This window comes from Lepisma saccharinum, chromosome 21 (assembly GCF_977018435.1).
Source record: "Lepisma saccharinum chromosome 21, izLepSacc3.1, whole genome shotgun sequence".
Classification (NCBI taxonomy): Eukaryota; Metazoa; Arthropoda; class Insecta; order Zygentoma; family Lepismatidae; genus Lepisma; species Lepisma saccharinum.
In genome coordinates, this window is record NC_139249.1 from 14,916,444 (window position 1) to 14,936,610 (window position 20,167).

General features: G+C 37.2%; 1 protein-coding gene across 1 annotated transcript in view; it reads right to left on the reverse strand.

Moving 5' to 3' along the window:
• Positions 1-9,259: 9,259 nt before the first annotated feature.
• The window catches only part of LOC146004462 (armadillo-like helical domain-containing protein 3), a 122,568-nt gene continuing 111,660 nt past the window's right edge, over positions 9,260-20,167 (reverse strand). Inside the window, exon 11 of the mRNA XM_083143318.1 lies at positions 9,260-9,345. Coding sequence (XP_082999444.1) covers positions 9,260-9,345 — 86 coding nt within the window. The remainder of the gene's footprint in view (positions 9,346-20,167) is intronic.

A 20,167-nucleotide genomic window follows, 5' to 3' on the forward strand; every position in this document is an offset into this window, starting at 1 on the left:
TAGTCGATAATTTTTTCGATGGTTTTAATAATCGACTAATCGACTAATATTAGTCGACTAATGCCCATCACTAGTTTAAAGTGGGATCCGAACCACTTGTGCCTCCACCGGGTATCGAACCCGGGACTCCTTGATTACAAGGCGACTACGCTACCACTGCGCCATCGGGGAGGCCCTACTGTAAAACAAACTGAATAAGCATAGTAATGGACACTTTGCTTTGCAATATTTATATACATCTTACTGTACATTCGTCTCACAAGGGAGGTTATCTAAGTGTCCCCCTCCGATTTCCATGAAACTTGACAGGTGTATAGAGGAGCCCAAAAGAAGAAATACGTGTTTTTTTGTTTTGGCTAAAAAACTGTTTTAGGGGGCAAATCCCCTCAAATGTCAAAATGAAAACCAATTGACGCGGGGATCTGACCCCTGTGTCCCACTCCGATTTCCATGAAATTTGGCAGGTGTATATAGGGGCCCAAAGGAAGAAGTACGTGTTTTTGTGTTTCAGCTAAAAAACGGTTTCAGGGGGCAACCCTGATCAGTGGGGATCTGACCCCGAAACCACGTAAATATGGCATAGGAAGAAACAGGGGGCATAGGGCCCTTCTATACACCTGCCAAATTTCATGGAAATCGGAGGGGGACACAGGGGTCAGATCCCCACGTCAATTTGTCCTCATCTTGACATTTGAGGGGGTCCCCCTAAAATAGTTTTTAGCCGAAACAAAAAAACACGTATTTCTTCCTTTGGGCCCCTCTATACACCTGCCAAGTTTCATGGAAATCGGAGGGGGACACTTAGATAACCTCCCTCGTCAGTAGTGTAGCAATTCGCTTTATTACACAGCATTTTTTCCCAAGGTGCAGTTCGAAATTGAACAAAACTAGCGAGTGTACAGAGATAAACATATTTCTTACTACTCTTGATTTACTTCCCTGTAAAGTAGCCTGTCTGACGTTCTTCACGTACCTCCAAATGGGTCTACAATGATGATAAAGAACATAGGAAAATAACAACTGCATTTGCAATTGCAAACCCTTGTAAGGCAATTCTTATTTTGATAAGGAAGGTGATCCTAAGGTGGCCATAGTTAAGCTTTTAGGGCAATTTACAAATCTCCAATGAGAGATAAATTTATGAAATTTTAATAAATAACTATTATAACTAATTAACAACACGTACCATATAAATATTTTGTAAAATTGCTCCTACGTTTCCTTTAAAAAAATAATTACAAAACCGTTACATCTGTTTCCAAGGTAGCTCATGCGTACCAAAGGTGGTCAACTGCTTATAGTTTCGTAGAAAATGTTGCTTGTGCTCAAGAAAATATATTTATTCATTTTTTAATATTTTTTCTAGACAAATTGTTAGTCTCAAGCTTTTGATTGGTTACATGCATCAAGGACAGCAACGACTAATAACCGACCTCCGTGGCTTAGTGGTTAGCACAGCCCTAGTGGTGCCAGAGGTTCCAGGCTCGAATCCTGCATGGGTATTCTTTGTGAGGGTGTCTACATCAATTTCACCATATCAGTCATTTTCGCGATTACCCAAAAGTGAAATTCTTCAACTGCTCTTCGGAGTGATTGTCATCATTAAGAGCAGCGTCCATTGTTGTGGTGAGCTGATCTTTGGCCCATGCCAATAAACCCAACATCATAATAACAATTAGTGATTCATGAAAGTCTGTGCAAATTTAACATTACTAGGTAACCTTTAATAATAGAACGTAATTTAATGTGAAAAAAGTCAATTCCAGAGGCGAGTGTAACCTGTTCTCAAGGTTGTCCGCCATGGGCCACCATAGAAACTCGCCTCTGGACTACGTTTTAAACAAAAAATAGGTATCGTTCTCTTGACACAAAATACATTTTTACAATGTAACTATGTGATCAAAAAGATAATTAAACGAGTTTTCAAGATATGTATAAAATATTAACATTCGTTAATTGGAAGGATGTACACACACACACACCTTTCTTACTTGCCTTAAAATAACAATGACATCTAATCTGTTCTATCCCTGGCACAATAACTTACATAAAATGGCTACTGGCAGCCCGAGGCAGTTTGTTTTCTGCATAGTGCACCAGAAGGGGACTGGGTACATTGATGTAGTGCCATTTGTTAACTTTGTTAAATACTAATATGATTTTCGTGAAGTGGGCCACCTTGGGAACTATGGCCACCTTTGGCTCACCTACCTTGTAGTTAAACACATAAAGTAAATATTTTGAAAATATGGCCGTGTCTGTTTAAAATGACGTGAGGCAATCAAACTAAGAAGAATAGTCGATTACAATGAACTTGCTCGGGACAAGTACAGATGGAAGGGTTGTGCCCATTTCGAAATTAACTTTCAAATTCTAGAATACCAGAGAATAACTTAAATTACTCATGCAAGTTAATGTAGTATTTTAAAATATTACACACAGTAGTACCAGCGATTCTTCCAGAACTAATTAAAGCCAAAGTTTGTGTATTTACTTTGCACTTCACTAAAAATTAATTAATTTTTTCAACTAAAATTAGGAAAGAACAAAGCCAAGTTAGAGGCTATTTAATACATCGTAGTCGTTATGTGTATATTCACTCTCCGCAGTGTGTCACCAATATTTTCTAAAATAAGACTGTTTCTGCTTTGAATTCCATCTACAAAACTCTTGGTTACATTCTCGTAGAAACAAGCGATTGTAACATTTGTTTACCATAAATATCTTCGGATAAGAAGGTAGCAGTATCTCCTGCTTCTGTTTTATTACGATGCTAAACTCTCACGATGAACCTGTCCCTGTTAATATACAGAGTGGGCCAAAAGTATGGAGATATTTGATTGGTGTGTCATTTATATGAATGGTTTCATACTTTTGGTCCACCCTGTACATCCCAAAAACCCATTTTTTGTCAGAGTTAAGGATATTCATAGCTTTTCTCACATTTTATAGAGGGATATAGGGGGAGGGAGGGAAAGCGGGGACACACACACAGAGATAGAGAGAGAGAGATTTGATTTGTGTTATTTAGCGTCGCTATTCTTTCACTTTTGGTTAATCGCAGCTACGAAGATGAGATGATATTAAGTTGATGACGGGATACACACAAGAAACACCCAAGCTGGGATTACCTGGCATCATAGCGCGCTGTGTTAACAACTCCACCACGGAGATCCACCAGAAAAGGAGAAAGATGGAAGAAGAAGATTGAAACAGTGCGAGAGAGGGGGAGAAAGGGAAATGGATAGGTAAGAGAGAGAAAGGGAGAAACTTCCGTTCCGTTTCGTCCCGTCGAAACTTCGACCCTCCTCCACGACTCTCTTGGAGATAGTCCAAGGGCGATTTTATGTTGTTTGTCCGCAATGAAAACCTTATCTGATCTCGCTACCATATTGGAATCTGGTCTCATTTCGTTTGTTTATTGGAACGCTTTCAACCAACCTTGGCATCGCTTTGGAGTGGTTGCTTCGTGTCATTTTATCGAACTTCCTTTCTCTGACCGTCAAATATCTACCAACGTTCTCTTCTAATTTGAATTTAAGTAAAAAAAAAACATGGTAAGTAGTGCTGATACCTAGGAACTGACGTATGTTGCGAGCAGTGGTGGCGATTATGGAGGCGAGGGGGGCAGTTGCCCCCCACCCCCACTTTTTGCCACTTCCCCCCCCCCACTATGCTAACTCTTATATACAAAGGGAAATATACTGTCTTTGCCCCCCGGTTTTGGAACCCAAAACTCGGCACTGAATTGGGCCGAGCTACGTAGCGGAGTGGTTAGCACAGCGCCCTACGACGTCAGGGATCCTGGGTTCGAACCCCGTCATGGGTGTTCTTTGTGAGTGTCCCTTCATCAATTTCATTATATCACCACTAATCCTCATATTCGCGATTAGCCAAAAATGGTAAAAATACGAACCAAATTAATCAATCAATAAATTGGTTGAGTCTTGCCTTAAGTCCATTTTATGCACTGATAGGCTAATCTGAACCGGGCGTACAGTTTAAAGTAGATTCTGAAGCACTGGAAACTGGGAGCAGTTGTTAATGGATTTTGTAACGTAAGGATGTATAGGATATACGAAGGGCAGCGGTGTAAATAAAGGTGTACATAAAATAGAGATCTCCGTGAGACGTGTTTACTAGTAACAATTTTGAGACTCAGAAACGCATGACATGTAGCATAGGGTAGAATCCTACCTCATCAGTATCTTTTTTCACTCCAATAAAATACCCAGTTCAAATATATTTAATTAATATGCTTCTCTTTAATAAAATGTTTTCACTACGCCCTCTACCTCCATTCAGAGAACTAAATGCATCATATCGATTGATGCACCAGAATGTATCGATTGATTCACTAAAGTGTGTTTTATGGCTTCTTCAAAGAATCAGATTCACATTTGATGCATTTGGGTGCATTTTTGTATGTCGTGAAATAAACACCAAAGTGCATAATTTGATTCAAGTGCGGATTATTTTCAGTCGAGATGCACTTCAATGCATCAGTTGATGCGTTTTGATGCACCTTCATGCGTTTTGATGCACTAAAATGCATCTTTTTTTATGGTGTACTTAAACGTTTCGTTTGAGCTACATTCACTCTGTAGCTCAGACCAAACGTTTAAGTGCATCACCCAAAAAGAAGCAAGAAGGTGCATCATGGAACATCAACTGATGCATTGAAGTGCATCTCGACTGAAAGAAATCCTCACTTGAATCAAATGATGCACTTTGGTGATTCTTTCATGTCATACAGAAATACATGCAAATGCATCAAATGTGAATCTGATTCTTTGAAGAAGCCATAAAACACACTCTAGTGCATCAATCGATGCATTCTGGTGCATCAATCGATATGATGCATTTAGTTTTCTGTGTGTACCCTCTTATATTACTATATAGCCATTACTGTTGCAATGTATTGTGAAGTTTTAATGACAATGTTTTTTAGTGTTATGTGTCAGGAGATTCATTTTATTTATTTTGACACTATCAACCGTCATTTTACATTACATGGGCTAAGAAATAAATCTGTATATACAGGGTGATTCAAAAATATATTGACACTTTCACAACTCCATAGCTCTTTAACGAGAGATAGTAATGTAGCGTAATAGAAAAAGCCTCAAAGGTTCAATTCAGCTAATTTCGTTTCAACAAAATTGGTGATGCAGGTAGAAAGATACGTTTTGTGTGATTAAGTTGTGTAAGACAAACACTATCACCGTAGTGCAAGGGCACTTTTGCAGAAGGCTACACAAATGCGTCCAGCGTTTGTGACGATAAAATGAAAGTCTGAAATGTTTTTCTATTAATTTGTAGCCTAATACATTATTATATTGCCATTTCGTTAAAGACCAATTGCGTTGTGAAAGTGTCAGGATCTTTTTAATGCTACTTAGGTTCAATCCAATACAAACTTTGTGTTAAAGTAATAATTATCTTCTGCTGGAAAACAATTACTTTAAGTTAGAATTGATCTGCATTGTAATGCTGACGTTCTAGCACATCAAAAAAGTCTCTATATTAGTACGGTCCGAACGAGAAGTGAAATGATATTCCCCATCGAAAATACAATCAAACAGACATTTATATGCGTGATCATTTTATACATTACTGTATCCAAAAACTTTATTTTTTCCTGTGTTAAAGTTTTAGAAAGATGATATTGAACTGACAGTAGTCCATGACTGGTACCTTCGGAAGTACCAGTTCCTGGTTTCACTTTATTTATGTTCTCTGATTGAATGGTAATTGTAGTGGGTAAATTTTTTGCACCTCATTGGACAGATGAAATAAACGGTGTCGTCCTAATTGCGAACAGTCCTAATTGCGAACAGTCCTAATTGCGAACAGTCCTAATTGCGAACACTTGCTGCCTGAACAGGAACGACCTCGAAGGGCTGTGTCCTAATTGCGAACACATTTTCCTGCCTTGGGACCTACACTTCTCACACTTCCTGTTTTCTTCTAACGATTTTTTTAAAAAGGTCTCGAGTTCCACACTTCAGACTGGTCAGTGTCTTGTGCGTCACAGTTGGAAAGTAGAATATCCGACATGATTAAAGTCGTCGTTGAAGTATTTATAATGTAATAATTAAAGTTTTGCCTATTTTTATACGACTGTATTGCTACTGCACAATTCTTACCTGAAAAGAACTTTGTCAATTAATAATACATTAACTTCGTCCATTAATAATTAGTAACTTTTACCTAAAATTTCTCATTCAAATTTCAAAAGATATGACACTGCTATTATAAATTTAGGTATATCACCAATCTTCCTTATACTTGTTAGTGTTCCTCGCCATTCTTTCGTCCAATTACACATATTTTTTCTTCCTCTCTACATCTTCCAGGTTCATTTCCATCCCATGAATTACATCATTAGACTTTCTGTCTCAGCCACTAAGCTTTTTATAAGGTCTTCCACTCTTGGATGTTGCCTACCTTCAGGTATAGGTAGCTCGCTGCTGATTTTGTGGTTTCATCCCTCCACTACATTTGTCCGGTGCCTTCTGTTGAAGCAGTTCCACATCTGTTTTGGCATTGAGGAGTTTTCCAAAAATGAACACACGAATGAAAGTCTGATTACGTCGACAAGCTGAATGAGTGAAATGACCTTGGATGGATTTACAAGGAAGTAGACCATGATAAGTCAATCGGGTTGGTTATTGTTGCTACTCAAGACAGCTTCTCTCTGGGTCACTACCCTTATTATTTTATTTTAAATCAGGTTTCTCAGTTCCATGTGTTCGCAATTAGGACGTGGAATTATTTCTCACTTTCATGTGTTCGCAATTAGGACATGGAATTATTTCTCACTTTCATGTGTTTGCAATTAGGACGATTTATGCATTGTTCGCAATTAGGACACACCCAATCGAAATAAATTGATGGCTTTCAGAAATTTATAGACTAAATGCTGATGTAAGTAGTTTGCTAAAATAATGTAATATTAACATGCGATCTTCATTGGCTATTGTCTACGGTAGATGGGGGTGATGTTCTGCATTTAATATGCTACATCGCCTTCGTTACTGTTCCCAAGCTAAGAAGAAAAACTTGGTAAATAAATATAAAAATCACCCTGTGCAATATTTAGAAATATTTTAAATGTGACTCCAACAAAATATTCTTACCTTCCTCTGCTTCACCACTTAATTTCGGTGACATTAGTTCTGTCCCTTTATTTATTCTAACAGTCCTGAAACTATATTGCTAGTCATTCACTCTAATCATGTTTACTGATTTTTCTTGTATTGTTTATTCTCTTGTGGATTCCAAGACACTTTTTAATTACTAATCTGTTATGTCAATTACTAGGCCTGAGATATTTTATCAGTTAAAAGATCACCAAAATATGCAGAACAAAAAATATGTATCTGACCTAAAATTTCCATCATAAATATGTAACGTGCATATTTCCAACAACGATCACACACTAAATGATACTTAATATGTACCAAGAGGTATGAGAGGCGAAATAGTTGCTCGCCAAAATGGAGCAAATGCTGACGTCACAGTTTTCACGTTCAGGGCAACAAACCTAGAATATTTTAAACAGAGTGAGATCCTCGAAGACCAAGACTTATGCGACGCTTCTTGTCCTCATAGACGCACTCAACGACCCACGTTGACACGCATAATCTCTCGTTCCTTCCTTTCCCCCATCCAAGACTTTCTTCTCTCCTTGCTTCATCTTCTGCTCTCACGTCAGAGCTGCTTGTCACAATCCTTGTTTTCAACAGCTGCTTCCCGTCGCAGCTCAAGTCCACAACTGTTGTTGCTTGTCTGCGAGCTCCGAAGCGAGTCTGCTCTGTACTTGGAGAGTTCCGTTTGGACTTCTTCTCTTGGGATTTCCTGGAGGTCACGTTGACCAGGAAAAGGTCTTCTGGAACAAAGAACTTTTGCTCTGTTGCAGCTTTGTCGCTTGCACCGTTGAAGCTGAAATGGCTAGAAGGCTTCTTGTGGCTCCTTGTAGAGTCTTGGGACCTAACGCTGCACGATGCCGTACAAGAAGTTGTTGACTCTTGTCGTCTCGTTTTGGGGTTCAGTGGTACCAGGTCTCCGTTTATCTCAATACCAGGATGCACCCTGAAGTGATTCTTGCTCATGATGCCACCGTTGCACTTGACCCATCGTTTGGCTCCTGACCGGAAGCTCTCGTTTAGCCAGCAGTATATAAAAGGGTTGTAGCAGACGTTGGACATTGCTAACCAGTGGCAGGCGAAGAGTGTCCCGCTGCTGTACCGATGAGGACCTATCTCCGTGAGCCAGTCTGTTAAGATGTGGTACATGTTGAGCGGCAACCAGCACACGGCGAAGAGAAGGACCACGACCATCAACATCTTGATGGTTTTCTTCTTGGTCTTGGTTTGCAGACGAAGCTGCTCTCTGGTGGTCGTTCCGACAATCTTCCGGAACCAGACCTTCCTCGCTACGAAGACGTAGGAAACGGCAGTCACGGACAGGGGGATGCAGTACTGCATAAGGAACGTTGAAAGGGTTAACCACTTCCTGAATTCCAGTGCCGGGTATGGAAACCTGGCCTGGCAGCGGTGGAGGAGTTTATACGTGAACACAGGCACCACCTCGTGGTACAGCGCATAAGGGAGGGACAACAAGATGGCGAGCATCCAGACGAAGCTGATGATGACGATCCCATGTGACGTCGACAGCCGCGGCTTCAAGGGGTTGACAATGACCTGATACCTGTCCAAAGCTATGCTTGTCATTGTGAACGAGGACACATACACAGAAATCACCTGGGCGAAAGGCACCAAACGACACAGCACCGATCCGAACACCCAATCGTCAAGAAGGATCCTGGCAACATTGAACGGAATGTTTATACACGTCAGCAGCAGATCGGACACGGCCAGGTTCGCTATGAAAGTGTTGGTAACAGTGTGCATCTTCCTGTTCTTCAGCACAACGTGACACACCAAGATGTTGCCGAAGAGAGACACGAACACCACAAGCGCATACATGGCAACAATGAAGGCGCTTCTCAAGATGGCGTGCCTTTCGTGGAACCAGTACGAGAGATCCAAGATTGTTGCGTCACTGGCCGGATTCAGAGGGTAGTCTGCTTCGGTCGTTGACGAAGAGATGGCGGAAGACTCGTTTCGTAGGATTTCGAGTGATTTCAAGAAGTTCTCTAGGCGAGTCATCGTTGGCGTTTTGTTCACTGAGGAGTAAGTAGGTTTCTCTCTGTTCAGAATCTCCTTCAGCTTCTGCAGTATTTCTTCTGCCATCATGGCTGGATCACCATTGGCACTCTCTCGGATACATGGCAAACGAACTCAGGGAAAGTTGCAAACTTGAGCAAAAATGTGCTTCCTGAAAGAAAATAGACATTTGTTAGTACTCGTATTTGTATACTTTAGTGCATTACAAAATAGGAAAGAAAAAGTCCTACTGTTCGGCCACGGTAGACGAGACTAGCTGGAGAAGACACATAATAGGGTAGTTATATATTACACGAGTCAAATGAAAACCTTAATAGTCCAATAAAAATTGTATGGCAGGCTGTATTCAGCTCAAATTTACATGAGTCATCAATAGGAAGCGGAAGTTGATGAACTAAAAAATATAGGTATGTGACCTATAGAATGACCTAAAAAATGAGAAAAAATGACGTGAAAAATGCAAAAAATGATAATTAAATTTGTTGGTTTCGGGTTAAAAATTTAAATGAAAAGAAAATTAAACAAAATGCAATCTCCTTATCTGATCTTAAATTTGAGTTTGTCCCAGACGGACACCTGGTGGTTTCACCCGACACAACAAAGACTGTCACCAGTACAGCATTTTTTTTTGCACGTAAATTGCAATCCTGCGAGAAGCTTGGTGAATAGACTCAAGAATATCACCAAAATGAAAGAAGTGACAAAATATGACGATACAATACACCAAATATTGCGAAAAATGACGGTAAAATGCCGAAAATCGGAGAAAATGACCTAAAACCTGAAAATTGGCAAAAAAAAAAAAAATGCACTTTAAAATTACCTTTTTTGGGTTCTAGACGAAGTGTAATATTGTGTATATTTAATGGGCCTCGTGTCAGAGATGTCAGAAAAAAAGATGACATCTCATCAATTTCCGCTCCCTTGTCCTCAACTGTTATTTACAAAACGACCTCAAGGCTTCAACACTAATCAAATGAGCTTCAAAACGCCATTTTGGTTGGTTATTTTAAAGATGGCGCCTCCTATACACATTTGCGCTAGTGAAGAGGAGTTGTTTCTTGCTCTTTGTCAGCCTAAAACTTACAGAAATTACTCGGTAAACGCTTACCACACTACAAAGTTTAATAATAGAGGAGAACGTTTGACAATGGCCTCAGTTCGCAGGCAGATGGGTGGAAAGGCCTTCGCAGTGGCTGAGAAGTGACTGCACGTGGACCCCGAAGACTTATTCTTCTTAAGGTATACAGGCATTAATTCAAAGTTGAAAATATATTATGTAGATCAGCAATAGGTCTGAGCTAAAATGCAGCAAACTTGTGCAACACTACAAACAGAAATCTACTAGATAAGAAGCAAGATCAAATCAAGGCTTTCATTTGACTCTCCCTTGTAGTTTAATGCAAAACGAAAGTCAGTAAGAGCATGATTATTTATGTATCCCACTGTACAGAAAAACGTATTGCACTATATTGTTACTAGTAGCTCACATGTCAGGGTTAAAGGTGCATTAGGCTACATAGTTCCGGTAAAAATAACGAATCTCATTTGGAATTGACGGTTTATGATGCGGTTTCAATGCTTTTAGTACAAAATAACCCATTATTATTATTATTACTATTATTACTTGTATTTTTCCCCATGTTACACAAAATGCAAATTAAAGCATTGGTTATATAATTATGTTTCAACATTCATTGTATATTTTAAGTCAGTTTTCAGTAAAAATTGAATAAGTCGTGTCCGTCCGTCTTTCCGTGGAATGTCTGTCAGTGCATGTATGAGTCTCGCATCTCAAAGGTGATGAGAAGGAAATCGTACAGGGAAATTTCCGGTCACTGCCGGGGTGAGCGAGGTGTGATTGCGGTCTACGGACAGGACAAAAAGAGCACTCTACACGTACATACGGGGTAAGTTCCATCTTCCCTCAAACACGATGATATTAGGCATATAAACGCATTCAATTTTGGTTATTTAATTTTGATCTGCTCAGGTCCGTCAATCGCTGTCCTTTGGGGGGACATATACATGTGTAGATGAGCAAGTGCCAAGCCCTTAGTGCTTTGCCACGTGGTGGAGATTTGCTTGTGTTTCTCATCCATTTCACTTCGACCTGGGCATGATAATCCCAATGAATATCACGCACGATTTTTTTTGGGGGGGGGGGATTTAAAATCAATCGCTGGAAGTGATATTTTATGTCAATACTCGACATTGAAGCCGAATCGAATTCAATTCTGGACAGATTAAGGGAACTGGCTGAGAATATTGGCTTACCGTCCAGTGAAGAGGGTGACCTCTGCCCAGTGATGTGCCGTAGACTATAATAAGTTTACGTCTACATGCGTTGTCTACACGTAATCTACACGTACATTACATTGGTTTGTAGTTTACATAGACTACGTAGACAATCTAAAGTGCATTAAAATTAATTTTCAAGGGTTTCATGAAAGGAAAGTGACATTTTCAACTATATTGGTTCCTAACGAAATCAAAAGAACCTATTTACAACAAAATTTCTCGTCTCTTCTATTATCAACTATGGGTGAAGATAAATAATATGCAAAAACAACAACAGATGGCAGTTGTGAGCCAAGAGTGGTCCTTCCCCCATAAAACACTAGAATATTTCTATATTAGGTTTCTTCCTAGGTGAGAAATTGTTCAAATTTGGGAGAAAGAGCATGAAAAGTTCTTCTCACACATCAACAACTGATAAGCAGTATAATTTTTGTTTTACTTCCACGGCGCCCTTTGCTAAGTTATCATCTTTCGCCATGTTGTTTACATAGATTACGTAATCTACGTGTATAAAATAGTCTACGTGTAGAATGTAGACTATCGATGTTTACGCGTAAATGCGGCCACGTCCACCCCATACTGCAGTAGTGTGGTAACGCGCAGTCGGGTTAGGCTGTTACCACAACCAGGCACCACCATCGATAGCGCAGTGCAAACACGTTGGGAGCAATGGCTCAAACACCGTTTGTACACCCTCTTCTGTTCGAGAGTATCCAATTTCAGTGTACCTCGGGGGAAGATGTGTCCAAGTTGGAGAAACGTATGAGAGTGCCACCGTACTTAACAACAGGGACGAAGACAGGAAAAGGCGTATGCTTTCGGTTTTATTAAGTGGGCCAGCATTGCGATGGTTCCAACCGTTCACCCAATCAGCAGGAAATGGACAGATCAGTTATGAAAACTTGAAAATACAGCTGATCGAAGAGTTCATTGGATCTCTCGATCAGTTCCAAATAGAGGATAGAATTAGATATAGATTCCATCTGGAAGATGAGCCTGTCTCCTCATATGTGAGAGACAAGGAAACTCTTCTCCTGAAATTAGACTCCGCAATGAGCATTAACAAACAGCGGTTCTGCCAAATTGTATTAGAGAGATACATAAGAAACAGTACAACTCGATGCATGAGTTACTAAAGACATAAAATAATTTGAAAAGGCAAAATTTATGATGCACTGGTATGTGAGTGTCGTTGGCCACACCGTGTACTGTGTCGTTCTTGGAGACTTATGGAAAAACAGGTTGAAGTTTCTCCAGTTTACCCTTACCACCTAGTATTACATATTTATTTTTACCGTTCCTTGTCTCGTCCGCCAAAAAAAGAATATGAATCGTAGTACTTGCATTCATTTTAATAATTCTTCACTAACAGTAGTGATTTTTCTCTTGGTTGTGCAGTCACTAAAAGAGGGACAACTAGATCCTCATGTGTGCTGCCTATCTCTATGTCTGGGGCAGAACTTGCCATTGTTTGCTATTGATTAATCAACGTAGAGATAGCAACGACCGTCAGGAAGCGAGCATTTCAGGATCTAGTTGTCTCGTTTTATTGCAGATGACTGCACATGCACATATACAAATTATTTTTTGTCACCTCACTGGCCGAGCGCGTTGAGTGGTTGTCTCACAACTACACGAACGCATGTTCCGGGTTTGAGTCCTGGACATTCCTTTGCGTCTCTTCATCAGTTCTATCATAGTAGCAATTAGCTAAAAGTAGCAGAAAAGCAACGTAAAATAAGAAAAAGACAAGACACCAATCAATCTATCGTTTATTTGATGTAGCTGATCAGACAAAATGGGTTGAGTTGAGTTGGTGTTTTAAGTCCACTTTATGCACAGAAAGGCTGATCGTGACTGGACCTATAGTTAAAAGTGGGATCCGAACCACTTGTGCATCCACCGGGTATCGAACCCGGGACCGCCTGATTACAAGGCGACGACGAGACAAGATGGGGAAAGATTATTTTGAACCTACAACCTTTCATTCTTACTTAATTAATACCTAAATGCCTCCGTAGTTGGGATCATCATGTGTATTGTGTTACTTATTAATAGACAAAAAAAATGTTTTAAAACCACTTTTACGTTCGAATAGTCTAATCGGGGCAGGACCTACACTTTAAATTTCTATGCAAACCTCTATGTGATTTGCTTAAAATGGAGAATCGAACCCAGGCAAGACCATCTTGAGGTTCAGGCCGCAGCGCTCAGTCAATACGTCATCATCTGGAGGCGATCGTCTTAACGGTTGTGTAAGTAGTTGATATCTACGATAGTGGATGTTGCTATTTAATATTCGCAATTCATTTGTATGTACTTATAACTAATTTGCACGGGTTTTAATTAATTCGCATGTACTTAGAATTCATTTGCAAGTACTTAGAGTACTTTACATTTATGTATTTGCTTGTTTATAACTTTTTATAAATATATAATTATTTATTTTATGAAAAATATGTATATAGAAGGTAATTAGAGGTACTAAACGCTATGCATATGGTTTTATATTCATTACTGCAAAGTATGTAACGTATCAATCGATAATATTAATGTTTATAATATTGAAAATAAGTTTTCTATGGTTTATGAACCGCTATGAAAGCTGGTAATGGCTGTAGGTACTGGTCCAATTACGATTGGGGACGGTCCCGGTACTCGAACCTGCGATATGCAATATTATTAATTAGTACTATGTAATAATGTATGTTATTATTGTATTAAGGACGGTGGTACGTCACGCCAGACAGGAGACTGTGAACTCCGCGCAGGTAGACGAGAAAGGAATTTGGGGGAAGAGCGTTCAAGGTCAAATGACGTCACAACGTCAGGACAAAGGAAGAACCTGATTGACCAATCAGAGAACGCGTCGGTAGGTTTTCAGAACCGGTTTTTTCAAGGTTAACCAGTACGCAAGAACAGGAGAAAGGTATGCAATACTGTAAGGCAGGGGAGGGATTGAACCAGACAACAAAGGATGTCTGGAAATGCGCAGCAAGGGCCAAATCTTTGAAGCTATGCCTCGCTTGTAGAACTGGTTTCCGCCGCCAATTAATATTCCGCTCAGGGTTGCCCCAAGGCACAGGACGCTTTAGCGCAGTTTTTTTTTATCTGTACTATGAAGAAGGGAGAGCTATCAGTTTTCACCATTTGCTTTTATCACGGGGTAACGAACCTAGGACCCTTTGATTATTGATTTAGGTAGTAAATGTATGTTACTGTGTGCTATTTAACTTAATTTTGAGTTTATTTTTTACCAAACTTTGACTTTATGTCAAACATTTTCACAGCTTATTCTTATTTTTACAAAAATAACACTATTTGTACTATTCAGGCAACATTTTTTATTAATTCTGGACTCGCAAAGACATTTTTACAACTTTTTAACTTATTATTTTACAATTTTATGTTAATTTTTTTACCAAAATAACACTATTTATACTATTCAGGCAACATTTTTTATTAAATTTTGGACTCACAAAGATATTTTTACACCTTTTTAACTTATTATTTTACAATTTTATACCTATTTTTAACCTAAATAACACTATTTATACTATTAAGGAAAGATTTTTAGTTATATTTTCGACACACAAAGTGTGTGTTCTCAACTTTTATCTGTTTATTTCACAAGTTTAGCCTAATATTTACTCAAATAACACGATTTGAACGTGTTTTTTTATTACATTTTGGACACACGCACTCACACACATACATCCACATACACACACACACACACACACACACACACACACACACACACACACACACACACACGCACACACACACACACACACACACACACACACGCACACACACACACACACAGATATATTTTCCAAGTTTACAGGATTATTCTCTAGTTTACTCAAATAACACAATTTAGATGTGTTTTGAATTAAATTTTGTACACATGAAGTGTGTTTCGTCAAGTTTTACCCTTTTATTTTACAAGTTTAGGCTTAATATTACTCAAATAACACAATTTAATCCAGTCAGGAAGGATTTGTTATTATATTTTGGATGCACAAAGAGATGTTTTCAACTTTTTTACTGATTTTTTGCAGGGTATGTATTAATTTGTATTTATTTTGTTTTGTATCATATATACATTTACAAATTTTTAACTTAGAGTTTAGTATTTATTTAAATCTTTTCAAAAACACTAAAGAAAAAGTATTTTTAGCTAAAATGTAAGCCACAGAATATATTATTATTATTATTATTACTATTATTATTATTATTATTATTAGGGTTTACTGATTTCCACTATGCTATTTTTGGTTCTGTATTTCTATATGTATTTATTTAGGTCAGGTTACGCCTGCTACGTAGGAAAGTTTGTTTATTTTAGAGTTTGCTGAGTATTTTGTTACTCTTATACTAGGTAAAGTTTTCTAAATATATCAGGTAGGGCTCCATCCATATACTTTTGTTTTTGCTGTTTGGAGATGATGCGATCAGCATCACTCTCCATCTGCTTTTTATTTTATGTACCCAATATTATTTTGAGGCTTAGTGAATTCTAGAGCCTATTTATGCAGGAGAGAGGGCTTGAAAATTTTGATCTCAGATAACCCACAACTATTTGTCAGAGTATTTTAAAGGATATTTTATATTTATTATGTGCCACTAGAATATCAAAGCTTGCTTAATTTTTATGTCTGTAACGTTGTTATTGTATTTCTAGCTAAGGCTTACTGGATAAAGTACACGAAATGTTTATCATTTCGACTATTTACTTTTATACGAGGCCAAATTTTTAGTGTAACGAAAATTATTGTGTGTCTATAAAGACTGAAATTCCTTTACCGATGGCTCCATAACTGGACGCTTACCAACATTGTTCCTTTTTTTAAAAAAAAATATATATATATATATAACCATTTATCAATGTATTGACAATTCACAGGACAAGACGAAGTTCAAAGGCAACTGACTATATGGACCATAGGTCCATTTGCTAAACTTTTTCTATGCTAGAAGAATAATTTAGCCTTATAGCCTTTTTCAAGGTATTTTTGAAGTATTACTGGTTTTTTGGGTGCATCAACACTTGGGTTATTTCCATTTGGTTTATTATACGAGGCTACAATCACTATCTGAACACTGAAATTCTCTGATTGAAATTAAAAGCTCAGGCTGTAACTAGGGATTTAGTATGTATATCGATAATTTATAGGACAACACGAACCTTACAAAGATTTGTAGGTGATGTAGGCCCACACGCCAGAGCTTTGTTAATCTGCAAGAAGCACTTACAGCTAATATTACGAGGAAATGAGGTTGATTTTTTACTGTTTCACAAGAATGCTATCTTTTATACACCAAATATTTGCTTTTTTCAAGTAACTACATGTGCCAGAAGCACTTACAGGCCAACTCTAACTAGACTTCGACTTATTCTATATCAGGTGCTAAATTTATAAAGAACTATGATTGTGTATATTTCTGAGGAAGTACGCAAAAGCAGATTACCCGATTAAAGTATCTGAAAAACAGATTTTTCTATGCAAGTATATTTTTATTGACTAGATTATTTAACAGATCAAACAGGAAGACTGCAAAATTCATTAAATGTAGTTCTATAGTATAGGTGGTTTCAGAGATATAAAAAGAACAAATATAAGATTTCGCTTTTTTGCTTCTGAGGCTAATCGCGACGCTAAGGGTAAATGGCGAGGAAATGTAACGGAGGAGAAACAGTCCCAAAAGTTATGGGCTGCATGTAAGTTAATACCACAGAGATATTACAGTAGGTGTAGGTTCTACCACCAGAACTTTGCTATTATAATAATACTGGTTATGCTGTACTGTTAGCTAAAGATGCTGATATTTGAGAAACTTAAAAGCTTACTTACGACTTACTGTTGCACAAGATCCGATGACAAAATTTAAAAATTGTTATCGCCCAGACAGGGACTCGAACCCTGGACAGATAGGTTAAAAGCCTAACGCTATACCAACTAAGCTATCTGGGCACAAGGTATTTTTTTTGAAAAGTTAGTTATGTTAAGAAATATATTGAAACACTTGAGAACACTTTTGGTCTGGTTCGACAGAGAAGGAGACAACATTTCTAAATTTTTACAGACTGGGTGTATTTTTCCACTATAGAGGCCTTCACTATATGTAATTCGAACCGCTAAAGTTCAGCTAGCTTCCAAAATTGAGGTAAAGATTGTGTTTGGCAAGATTAACAAGTTACAATTATATCCAGTTACGGACAAATAAAGCTAAAACTTTTAGATTTACTGTACTAGCCAAGTTTTAGTAACATTTTCTTCACTTTAGTACAAATACCAAAGAAATAGGTATATTTTATTTATAATTTGACAAAATGTACTAGTATTTAATTCACAAAGTTAGGTAAAAGGCAGTATTTTAAAAACTTCAAATTTACTGCCTTCAAATTTTATGTTATTTAGCCACTAACAACTGGTTTACACTGTTTGGCATCCTTTAAATAGGAAAAGAAGGAATTATTTGTTTAGTATTTTTACTACTTTATATTTATTTAAGAAAACAATTCTACAGTTTAACTTAATTTTAACAAATTGTTACTAATTCATATATCAAATTTATGTTATTTAGAGTGTATGAAGGCGTATAAAGTTAATATTTGTACTTATCAGTTCAACTAACAATTATATTTTACACACAAAAGATAATGTTTACAGTTAAATTACTTGAATCAGAGAATAATATTTTACAGTAATTGAGTCATTCAGCACTAGTCAGTACTTTTATTCATCAGAAAGTTTTTTTAATTTTCTATTACGCATGCTATTTTGGGCTATTCTTAAAATGTATTTCTAGGGCAAACTGGTTTAATTTTCTGCTTATAATGCAAAGTTGACAGTTTTCGCACAATGCATTGTACATTTGTTATATTCTCTACTTACAATCCAAATATTGTGCTTATTTAATGTATAACTAACTCTCTAGCCTTCTTAAACCCGAATGTTCATGCCTGCAGCAACACATACCTTTCATCTGTCCCTGTCCTGAGCAACATCTATATACTCCTTTCCTTCCTTACCAATTTCCTTTAGGTCCATCTCTACATTATCCCTCCATCTTTGTTTTGGTCTTCCTATTGATCTTTTACCATCAGGTTTCCCAACAAGAATCCTGTATACTCTTCTTTCCTCTCCCATTTGTACCATATGATCTACACACCTAAGTCTTCTTGATTTAATCATTCTAATAATATCTGGACATGAATACAAATTATGTACTTCTAAATTACGTAACCTTCTCCACTCATCTGTCTCCTCATCTGTTTTAGGCCCAAATATATTCCTAAGGATTTTATTTTCAAATACTCTCAATTTATGTTCCTTTTTCAATGTAAGGGATCAAGTTTATTTACTGTATTTAACTTTTATTTTTGTAATTAACAAAAATTAAAAGCTTATACTGTAGTTATTAGATCTTTTTCTATCAGCTTATTTTGAAATTAATATTATTAGGTATAGTCTTTGATTTATAACTATATTGCTTTTTTATCAATTTATCTAAGAGTACACGCAGACAAACACATGTGTACACATTTTTCTGTAAATAGATATGCCTTTTTTCAATATTTTAGTATGAAGATTGCATTTTAGCTATTTAAGCAAGGGTAGGAAAGGTAGGATTTCTGAGAATTTCTTGCAGGATTTTGTTGTCCAAGTATAGATGAGAACTGAGCTGGGAGACTGTTTTTGAACCTTTTCATGAGAGTTTGCATGTGAACTGTATGCAAATTGAGCACTATTGACTGTGCATGCTTTTAAGTTTTGATGTTATTTTACATCAACCCTGTGAGACTGTAGAGAGTTTTCCCTTTTCAAGTAGTTTTTACTGATTGTATTTGTATATGTTTTGGGGAGTTAGCAGTTTTATGTTATGAGGCAGTTTGTTGTAGAATATTTTTACATGATTGTTTTGAGATATTGAGTGTCTGCTGCTTTACTTGTAATTATTTTCCTTCTTGTGTTGTGTATTTGACTATATTTTGTCCAAGTTCGTAGTATTTAGAATAATTGTTATTGACTTGTAGGGAGTAATAATCCTTTGCAAGATGCCCTATACTTTAGTCTGAACATTATTCTTAGTGTTCACTTTTGTAGCTTTAATATTCTGGTAGTATTATTAATGTAGAGGTAAATTAGGCTGAAATGTAGGCATTTTTCTGATAAATTATACTCACTTAGTTGTTTCAGCAGGTAGAAGTTGCATGATGGTTTACTGCTGATGATGTTAATTTGTTCTTCTTATGTACTACGTATGATGTAGCTTACTTGAGTAATTGGAATTTCCTACTGAAAAAAGGATTGCTTGTCTATTTTATTCCTATGTTGTTAAGTTTGTCCATAAGCAAGCCATGTTTTTACTCTATCCTATGCCTTGGAAGAATCTAGATATATTGTGTTTGCAGTTTTATGTTTCTCTAAGGTTTCAGCTATGTAGTTTTTTAAACTGTGCTATGGGTGTGACTATTGAGTTCTCTTTCTGGATGCCATGTTGGTTTCTGTGTATTCCTCTTGCTGCTTGAATTTGACTTAGGTTGTTTGCTTTTTTTCTTAGATCTTTATTTGTTTAATTGTTCAGTATTTTTTTATTTTTTGAATTTTAATTACTTTAATTTTACATTAACTAACACATTTTATTTTAACAACAAAAGA